Raw genomic sequence first — 9,514 nt, forward strand, 5'->3', positions numbered from 1 at the left:
CCACAAGCAGGGCTTGAGCCCCGTTTCTGAGCCCCAAGTGACGTGTTAAACCAAAGAAGGGACAGCAGCAAGTGAAAACCTGAAGTTTATGTCTTAGGACCAGCTTTCCAGAGCCCACAGCTGTTGGCACAGTGGCGTCCCACGGGCTCCAAGGCATTCCCACCCTAGGGCTCTAGGTGCCTGGGTCTGGCTGAGCTGGGCTGGCCAGGGAGGTAGAGTGGAAAGGGGGTGTCTGTTCTACCTCACTTTTATTCTTCAAAACTCAGAACGTTCAGTGGAGGAGGATCAGGGATGCGTGTTTACAACATAGTAACAAAAGGCAAACAACAGTTTCAAGCCTGCAGCAGTCCTCAGTCTGGGAGGTAGGTCCTAGGTCCCCCCCACCCCGGGACGGACGGCTCAGTGTGTGGCGCCTGGGGAACCGCATGGCGAAGGGACAGGGACCAGAGGGTGGTGCCCACGTCTGGTAGCCTCCGGTATTAGGCAGGTGCAGAACTAAGGAGGTTAGACTAGACCTCAAGGTGTCGGACCAGCGACTCGGTGGGCAGAGCCTTTGCCCAGAGGAGAGTGACTGTCACTCTCAGGCTGCTCCGAGAGATGTGGTCTAGGAACTGAGCAGCTTGAGGGAGGATCTGGAGAACCGGGATCCGCTGGATCCCTGGGGCAGGAAGGGATGTGACCTAGTCTGATCCTTCAGGTGGAAGGGCAGGTGGAGGAACTTAAGAGGTCCGGACCTCAAGGGGCGGGGTGCGCCTCAGGGGCGGAGTCTTTGTCCTAACGTGCGTTGCCAGCACCGTCACGCTGCTTCGTCAGTGGTGCCTGGTTCTCCCGCAGCGGAGCCTGGACCGGGAAGGATGTCTCTGGAGTTGAGCTTGGAGGCGGCTCCTGGACCCCGGGGGTCTTGCAGGCAGCCGCGCGCGCGCGGGGAGCGGTCACGCCCGCGGAGTGAGCGGTTCCACGTTGAGCCAGATGCCGTTCTCCGTGCGCAAAATGAGCTCGGGTTTCCGCCGCACCTTGCGCGTTCTGTCCACGCTCAGGCGGAAGCGCAACAGCGTCAGCGCCACCACCACGCGCATCTCAGCCATGGCGAAGCTCTGTCCGATGCAATTCCTTGGGGGAAGTAAGAGAAGCAGGGCTCAGGCCTGGGCGAGCCTCGTGGGCTGGATGGAGACAGGTCTCAGTTAAGTCACCGTGAGTTGGGGTCCCCGGGATGGTTTCCCTGGGCAGCGCGCCCTTGCGTACATGACCTGCCCGTCTGTCAGGAGCACGTGAGCCCAGAGCTGGGAGCCTGGGAGACAGCAGGTGCTCAAACAGCAGGTGGCAAGTGGGGGTCCTCCTGGTGCGTGGGGAGAGACGGGGCGGGGCACATCCCACAGCTCCCATGGGTTCTGCCCTTCCCATACCTGGCTTGGGTGGGGCTGGGGACAGATCCGTTACCTGGGTCCCGCGGAGAAGGGCACATAGGCCAGCGGAGAGCGCTGCTGAGGGGTGTCGGGGTCAAAGCGATAGGGATTGTACACCTGGCCAGGAACACACTGAGGGTGAGTCTGGGCCAGCCCGGCCTCTAGGAAGTCTTTTATGTCATACCCCACCCTACTCCCCGTCCCACTCACTACAGCCCTGCCTGGCCCTTCGGGGGCTCGTGGCTGGCGGCTTCCTCTGCCCGGATCAAACTGCTCCTCACCCCACAGACACGCAGCTCCCCGCACCCCGACCCCATCCCGCAGTCCTGGCTGAGCACCTCCTCTTGGGTAAGACCACTCCCGACCCCCCCTCTCTCCGCCCCACCTGCCCCGTTCTAACTTCTTTTGTGCCTTTACCCATGGCCAAAGTAAGCTTAGTTGTATCTGCTTCTCACTGCGCGATCCACCAGGATCCGATTCATATCTGCCTCTCCCTGGGTGCCCAACGTATGCCTGGCATACAGCGGATGTTCAATAAAAACTTATTGGGGTGCAATAAATCAGGCCACTGCTTACACCGCCCAGCATTGTCGCAGAGCAGGTTTGAATCACTGTTTTCTAATCCAGCTTTTACTACCAATGAGCCTGGGATGGCAGCAGAGCATGGCTCAAGTGTGTGGGCCCCTGGCACCCATGTAGGAGACCTGGATGGAGCTCCTGGCTCCCGTCTTCAACCTGGCCCATCCCTGGCTTGTGTAGCCAGTTAAGGAGTGGTCCAGTAGATGCTAGAACTCTCTCTTTCCTTTCTCTCTGTCACTCTGCCTTTCAAATCCATAAAAATATATATTCAGAAATAAATACATGTTGACCTAATGAATTAACAACCCTACTGTATAATTCCCTGGGTGGTGAAAGGCAAGGCAAGGAACAGCCTCTGCTCCAAACATCTCCCTCAGGCAAAGATGGAGTTTGAGCCCAGGGAGGTTTGGTCCAGGAGCTCACCTTGGAGTCAGGCCACACTGTGGGGTTGTGGTGGGTCCCGTAGATGCTGACCAAGCAGATGATTCCTGTGGCACAGGTGGGCACAGGTGGGCACAGGAGAGAATGAGTGGATACGGTTGGCACAGGTGGGACGAGTGGAGACAGGTGGGTACACGTGGGGAAAGTGGGCACAGGTTGGCAGGGTGGCACAGGTGGGCACAGGTGAGCAGAGTTGGTCAATGGGAATGAAGGGAGCCGGGTCCTCCTCTGGGCACATCCCAAGGCCTCGGTCTCCCGAGACCCCTCTGTTACCACTTCCTGTCCACCCTCCTGTGACAAGCATTGCCACCCTGCTCACTCCCCTGCCTCCCCTTAAGACATCCATGTCACATTCTTTCTGGCTGTCTCACTGGCCACACAGAGCTCTCCCTCACTCCCACACCTGTCATCCCCCTTCAGCTGCAACCCCTCCCATGGCCCCTGGCTGCCCCGAGGACCAAGTCCAGGTACCTCCACCTGCCAACCAGCAGCATCGTGGGCTGTCTGGACCCTGTGGCTCTGCTCTACGCACAAAGCTGCCCTTTCACCTCCAGTTTCCCAGGTTCCCGCCTTCCTCCTCCTCCAGGCAGTCTTCCTTGCCTTCTCCCTAGCAGGAACCAATGCTCTGCTGGTTAGCTTAATCTTGACTTTCAATAGCTGGGAATACCAGTGCCCAGGTTAGGTGGTGTTGAAGACCTGGGACCTTGGAGTGAGGCCTCGCTGGGTCCCCAGCATCAACCAGGACAAGGGGACATCTGGTGACTAAAGGACCCTCCTGCACCACCTACACCCTTTTGCAGGGCCAAACCCCTTGTGCACACGCGCACACACACACACACACATACTCGCTCCTGCATATTCAATTGGGTTCTCCCCACCATCACCCCGGAAGCACCCCTTGGGAGCTTGAGGGGCAGGGAGACCACAGAATATCCACAGCAGACACAGAGGGGCCTCCCAGTGGGCACCTTTAGGGATGACGCGTCCGTCCGGGAGTTTGACATCCTCTGTACAGCGGCGTGAAACAAGCGTGACGGGCGGGAACTGGCGCAGGCTCTCCTTGATGCACATGGTGATGAAGGGTAACTGGGTCAGGTCGTCCCTGGGAAAAAAGAGCACGTGACTCCCCCAGGGATGCACTCGGGTGCAGGAGCAGGAAACCAGGCCAGGAGGCCGGCCTTGCCTAGCTGCTGCTCTCCTCAGCTGTCCTGCGTGCACCTCGCTCCAGCTTAGGAAGACCCAGCCACCTGCTCGCCAGGTCTTACAGCCCTGGGGCAGGTCTCAGGGTGGACGGTGGACAGCCCAGAGGCTCAAGTCCCAGGTGTTCGACTTCAGATCTGGTTCCCTGCTTATGGCCTGGGAAAGCAACAGAGGATGGCCCAAGTTCTTAGGTCTCCATGTGGGAGACCTGGTTGGAACACCTGGCTCCTGGCTTCAAAGCCTGGTCCAGCCGTGACTGTTACAGCTCTTTAGGGAATGAACCAGCAGATGGAAGAGTCACTCTGTCTCTGTTTTCCTCCCCCTCTCCCCCAAATACACCAAACAACGTCCTTGTACCCTCTTCTTACACAGGAACGCCCCGATCTTTATTCACGTTTCATTCTCTATGGTTTTGGTTACCTAGGGTCTGAAACTACGAAACTGGAAAATAAATGGTAAATAGACCGTCGGCTAAACCTCCAGTTGTGTCCCGACCTTATCCCACCAAGAACATGAACCATGCCTCTGTCCAGAGCATCTATACTCTGTATGCCACCTGCCCATCAACCACATCCTAGTAGGCTTGAATAGCCCAGTAACTGCTCCCAGTATCATCCTTCCTATTTCCAGGCACTTAGATTCATCGTATTTTTGTTGGAAAGGCAGAGTTACAGAGAAAAGAGAGAGACAGGGAAATCTTCCATCCACTGGTTCACACCCAAATGGCTACAATGGCCAAAGATGAACCAATCTGAAGCCAGGAGGAGCTTCTTCCAGGTCTTCCAAATGAGTGCAGGGGCCCAAGGATCTAAACCATCTTCCACTGCTTTCCCAGGCCGTGTGCAGAGAGCTGGATGGGGAGTGTAGCTGCCGGGGCTCAAACCAGCATCCATACGGCATGCCAATGTTACAGGCAGAGGCTTAGCCTGGTATGCCTGCTACACTATGCTGGCTCCTGAAAGGTACTTTTAAAATTTTACAAACAGGTCAGCACTCTGGTTACCAAGTAATACTGTCAGCTATGGCATCAGCATCTCCTGTGGGCAACAGTTTGGGTCCTGACTGCTCTACTTCCAATCCAGCTCCCTGCCAATGCACCTGGGAAAGCTTGAGCCTCTGCACTCTCCTGGGGGACCCGATGGCATTCCTGGCTGCTGGCTTCAGCCCAGGGTGCTTGCAGCCATATAAGGAGTAAAACAGCAAATGAGCGATCTCTCTCTCCCTCTCTCTCCTGTCCCTCCCTTTCTCTCTGTGGTTCCGCCTTTCAAATAAAGAAATCAACTACACACACTGGGGTGCAGGATGCTTCAGCAACTTGTTCCAGGTCCCACACTGGACATGAGACAGCTGGGACTCATGCCCAGGCTCCCTGCCTCCACTCACCCCACCGAAGACCACTGCAGCCCTCCCCTTTACTGACCACTGCAGCTCCTCCAGCTCTCGGCCCTTCATAACCTCACGGATCTCTTCCCGGCACTTCTCCTGGTACTCCGGGTGCTTAGCCAGGTTGAAGAGCACCCACGAGAGCCCGCTGGAGGTTGTGTCGTGGCCTGCAGGCACAGGAGCAAAAAGGGGAAGGGAGGCAGGCTGCTGTGTTCAGGCAGACAGCAGAAGGTCCTTTCCTCACCTCCGGCAGGTTCTGCTGGGGACCCCACACCCTTACCCTCAAACATGAAGGTGTCTGCCTCAGCACGGATGTCCTCATCGGACAGCTCCTTCCCGTCTTCATCCTGAAACGGGCAGTGGACGGGTCTCAGCCTTCTCATCCCCCTCCCTCCCTCCCTGTACCCCACCCACCCCACTCCCCTGAGCTAAGCTGTCGGGGGCCGGTGCTGTGGTGCAGTGTGTTAAGCTCTTGCCTGCAACACCAGCATCATGTATCAAAGCAGGGGTTCAAACCCTGGTTGCTCTGTCTGCAATTCACTTCCTGCTAATGCATCGGGAAAAACAGCAGAGAATGGCCCAGTGTGTTGAGCCCTGGTCAATCATGTGAGAGACCCAGAAGAAGCTCCTGGGTGCTGGCTGTGACCAGAACCAGCCACAGACTTTGCAGCCATTTGCACGGTATATCCATGGATGTAAAATCTTGACACACCCCCACCTCTCTCTCTCTCTCTCTCTCTCTCTCTCTCTCTCTCTCTCTCTCAGCTTCTCAAATACAACAAAAATAGATACAATTTATAATTTTTATGTCTATGGGACCGGCAGTGCTAGCACCGCCTTTGGGTGCAGATTCGTATCCCGGCTGCTCTACTTCCCATCCAGCGTCCTGTTTGTGGCCTGGGAAGGCAACAGAGGACAGCCCAAGTGCTTGGGTTCTGAGAGACCCAGAAGAAGCTCCTGCCTTCTGGTTTCAGACCAGTCCAATTCCGGCCATTTGCAGCTATTTGGGGAGTTAATTAATAGATGGAAAATCTCTCTGCTTCACTCTGCCTCTCTGTGTCTTTCAATAAATAAATCTTTTAAAAAAAAAAAAAATTCATGGGCCTGGCCTGATGGCTCAGTTGGGAAATCTTAAGCCTACAAGCACCAGCATCCTGTATGGGTGTTGGTTCATGCTCTGGCTGACCCAATTCCCATTCATCTGCCTAGGGAAGTAGCTGAAGATATCCCAAAACCTTGGGACCCACACCCATATGGGAAACCTGGAGGAAGCTCCAGTCATTGCAGCCATTTGGGGAGTGAACCAGTGGATGGAAAATCTTTGTCTCTCTCTCTCTCTCTCTCTCTCTCTCTCTCTCTCTCTGTAAGTCTGCTTTTCCAATAAAAATAAATAAATCTTTGCAAAAAGTCATAAGGAGGCTCCATTCATAGGACTAAAAGTCATGGTCAAGGCAGCCCGGGTAACTCACTTCAATAGTTTCCTGCCTTCGCATCTGACTCTAGCCCAGGCCTGCACGGGTTGGGCTATATGTCATCTTCTACAGCAGGTGCAAGCCGTGGGCACGCACAGTGCCACCCCGGAGCCCAGCCTCACCCTCGCCAGGAGCAGCACATCAATGAAATCCAAGGCCTTGCCCTGTTTGGCCTTCAGCCAGGCCTGGGTGCCCTGCTGGCACAGGGCCCTCCGGCGCTCCTGGATGACCTCGGTGGTAAAGTGATGTACAATGTTGCAAGCTCGGCGGAAGCGTCGCCCGTCCGCGGTGAGGTGGTAGTACACGACGTCCAGGTAGTGGTGCAGGCGGTACTGGCGCCGCACGACCAGCGCGCTCAGTTCAACGATGGCTGAGATATAATCACTCATTTTCCTGGCAAGGAGAGAGTCAAGTCAGGGACAGAGGGCTAGCCTGGCCAGCCCCAGGCAGACACAGGGTATGATGCCCCGGACAAGCCTCCTCTCCCTCGTCGCTTAGACAACAAATGGATCCTACGTTGATTTTATCATCTGATCATTTCTTCTTAGGTTTCATTGAAAGGCAGAATTACAGAGAGAGAGATCTCACAGCTACTGAATCAGTCTCATACGGCTGCAATGTCTAAGGCTGAGCCACACTGAACTCAGGAGCAAGTCGCTTCATCCGGGTCTCCCGTGTGGGTTCTGGGGCCCAAGTGCTTTGGACCGTCCTCTGCTGCTTTTCCAGGCCATTCACAGGAAATTGGATTGAGAGTGGAGAAGCCAGGACTAGGACAAGCGCCCATAAGGGATGTTGGCAATCCCAAGCAATGTCTTCACCAAAAGCCCTCCTCTAGCTGTATTTTCTGAATTTTTGTTTTGTATTTTATTCAGATGTATCTATTTATTTGAAAGGCTAAGTGTCAGAGACAGAGAGAGACGAAGAGATCTTCTGTCTGCCACTTCATTCCTTAAATGACAGTCACCCCTAAGACTGAGCCAGGGCAAAGCCAGGAGCCAGAAGCTTCATCCAGGTCTCCCACGTGGATGCAGGGGCCCAAACGCTTGACTCATGTTCTGCCACTTCCCTGGAAACATCAGCTGGGAGCTGGGTTGGAAGCAGCGCAGCCAGAACCCCCGCCAGCATTCCGAAATGGAATGCAGGCCGGCCAAAAGGATATGGTTGTTGGAACTGTGCCACCCAGGTGCCCCCGTACTTCTTACAAATGCTTAAAGTGGCATGTGCACTAGGGCCCATATATGAGATCCCAGTGTGGTGGTACAGCCTGCGAGTACTCAGCCAGCAACAACTGCCCCACTACGCCAACAACCGCAGCAGGTTGCACATGGCAAGGACACCAGACCTGCACGGATTTCCTGGCTCTTGGCTTCCATCCGGCTGTTGTGGGCATCTGGGGGATAAACCTCAGAAGATTCTCTCACTCTCTCTGCCTTTCAAACGAGTGCATCTTTTTAAAAAAGATTTATTTATTTTTATTAAAAATCAGCGATACAGAGAGCAAGAGAGACAGTCCGATGGTTCACAGCCATCCTCCACTGGATGGAAAGTGGGACTGCCGGGATTAGAACCGGCGCCATACGGGATTCCAGCACGTTCAAGGCGAGGACTTTATCCAGTAGGCTACCGCGCCAGGCACCTAGTACATTATTTTTTAAAAAAGAACACTTCTGGGCCCAGAGCAACGGCTCTGTGGCTAAATTTTGGCTTTGCATGCGCCAGGATCCCATATAATCGTTGGTTCATGTCCCAGCTGCTCCACTTTCCAACTCCCTGCTTGTGACCTGGGAAAACAGCAGAGGACAGCCCAAACCCTTGGGACCCTGCACCTGTGTGGGAGACCCGAAAAAGCTCCTGGCTCCTGGCTTCAGATTGGCTCAGCTCCAGCCATTGTGGTCGCTTTAGGAGCAAACCAGCGGATGGAAGATCTTTCTGTATCTCCTTCTCTCTCTCTCTCTGTAAATCCGCCTTTCCATTAAAAATAAATATTTTTTTGAAAAAATTGAGCACATTCATTAACAAATTTTTCCAATATGACTACAGAAAAGGAATGAAAATGTCCATTTTCTGGATGAAGTAGGTGAGGCCCACAGGTGGTGGTTCCCTCCAGAGCACCCGCCCCCTTTCTCTTCCCTCGACCTCACACCCTGGGTACACTCACTCCTGGCAGTTGCTGTTGTAGCTGAAGACACATTTCTGCAGGCTGTCCAGGGTCATGAGGCTGACGTGTTCAAACATGTCCAGAGACACCACCGAGGAGCCCTTGGCCAGGCGCCGCCACTTGGCCTGCGAGTGGACATGGAGGCCTCAAGCCGCGAACCAGGAGCCAGCGGCTCACCACCAGCCCATTTGGTTGTCTCGCGGCAGCTGCCTCCCCCAGGAGCCGAGGCCGTGAAGGCCCTGGGACTCACATGCATGGTGTCTGTGCTCTGGTTAAAGATCTTCATGTAGGGCTTCAGAATGTCAAAATGGAAGGCGGGCGTCAGCAGGCGGCGGTGTCGGCTCCACTTGGCCCCTTTGCTGAGCAGCAGCCCGTCCCCTGGGACCGGGAGGTTGAGGTGAGGTGAGGTGAGGTGAGGGGCCTCCTCCCCAAGGATCCCCAGGCCTTACTCCCCACCCATGGGCACTCACCTAGCCAAGGTTTCAGGAAGCCGTAGAAGAAGTCATCCTTAGGAGCCACCATAGCTGTAGGGAGGGAGAAGGCAAGGACTCAACCCTGACCCTTGACCTCTGCAGAAGCCTTCCAGGGGGCTTCTCTCTGGGCCCTGACCCTCCTCCTGCTTCATCACACCCTCCCCCCCATGGTGTAAGATCTGTATGTAACACTGATCTGAATATGAGACACCTCCTCTGTGCTCAGACACCGGCCGTAGCTCCCTGTTGCCCTTGCAAAAAGAAAAGTTCAAGTTCAGCCTAGTATGGAAGGTCCTGCCCTCTTCTGGTCCATCGCTCACCTCCAAACTCCTGGCCAGGCTACCGTGGCCCAGTAGGTAGGAAGCTTTCCCTTAATTCAGCCCGCTCTTTGCTGCCAGCTCAGGA

At 55.2% G+C, this 9,514-nt stretch overlaps 1 protein-coding gene across 1 annotated transcript in view; it reads right to left on the reverse strand.

Moving 5' to 3' along the window:
* Window positions 1-922: 922 nt before the first annotated feature.
* LOC101531617 (ultra-long-chain fatty acid omega-hydroxylase) overlaps window positions 923-9,514 on the reverse strand; it is a 16,899-nt gene continuing 8,307 nt past the window's right edge. The window contains exons 3-12 of the mRNA XM_058657713.1: window positions 9,107-9,160; window positions 8,887-9,014; window positions 8,637-8,761; window positions 6,601-6,871; window positions 5,287-5,353; window positions 5,044-5,173; window positions 3,392-3,525; window positions 2,406-2,470; window positions 1,438-1,520; window positions 923-1,110 (exon numbers count right to left, since the gene is read on the reverse strand). Of these exons, the coding sequence (XP_058513696.1) occupies window positions 933-1,110; window positions 1,438-1,520; window positions 2,406-2,470; window positions 3,392-3,525; window positions 5,044-5,173; window positions 5,287-5,353; window positions 6,601-6,871; window positions 8,637-8,761; window positions 8,887-9,014; window positions 9,107-9,160 (1,235 nt within the window). The 3' untranslated portion in view covers window positions 923-932. The remainder of the gene's footprint in view (window positions 1,111-1,437; window positions 1,521-2,405; window positions 2,471-3,391; window positions 3,526-5,043; window positions 5,174-5,286; window positions 5,354-6,600; window positions 6,872-8,636; window positions 8,762-8,886; window positions 9,015-9,106; window positions 9,161-9,514) is intronic.

The sequence above is a fragment of the Ochotona princeps genome, chromosome 33 (assembly GCF_030435755.1).
Source record: "Ochotona princeps isolate mOchPri1 chromosome 33, mOchPri1.hap1, whole genome shotgun sequence".
NCBI classification, from domain to species: domain Eukaryota; kingdom Metazoa; phylum Chordata; class Mammalia; order Lagomorpha; family Ochotonidae; genus Ochotona; species Ochotona princeps.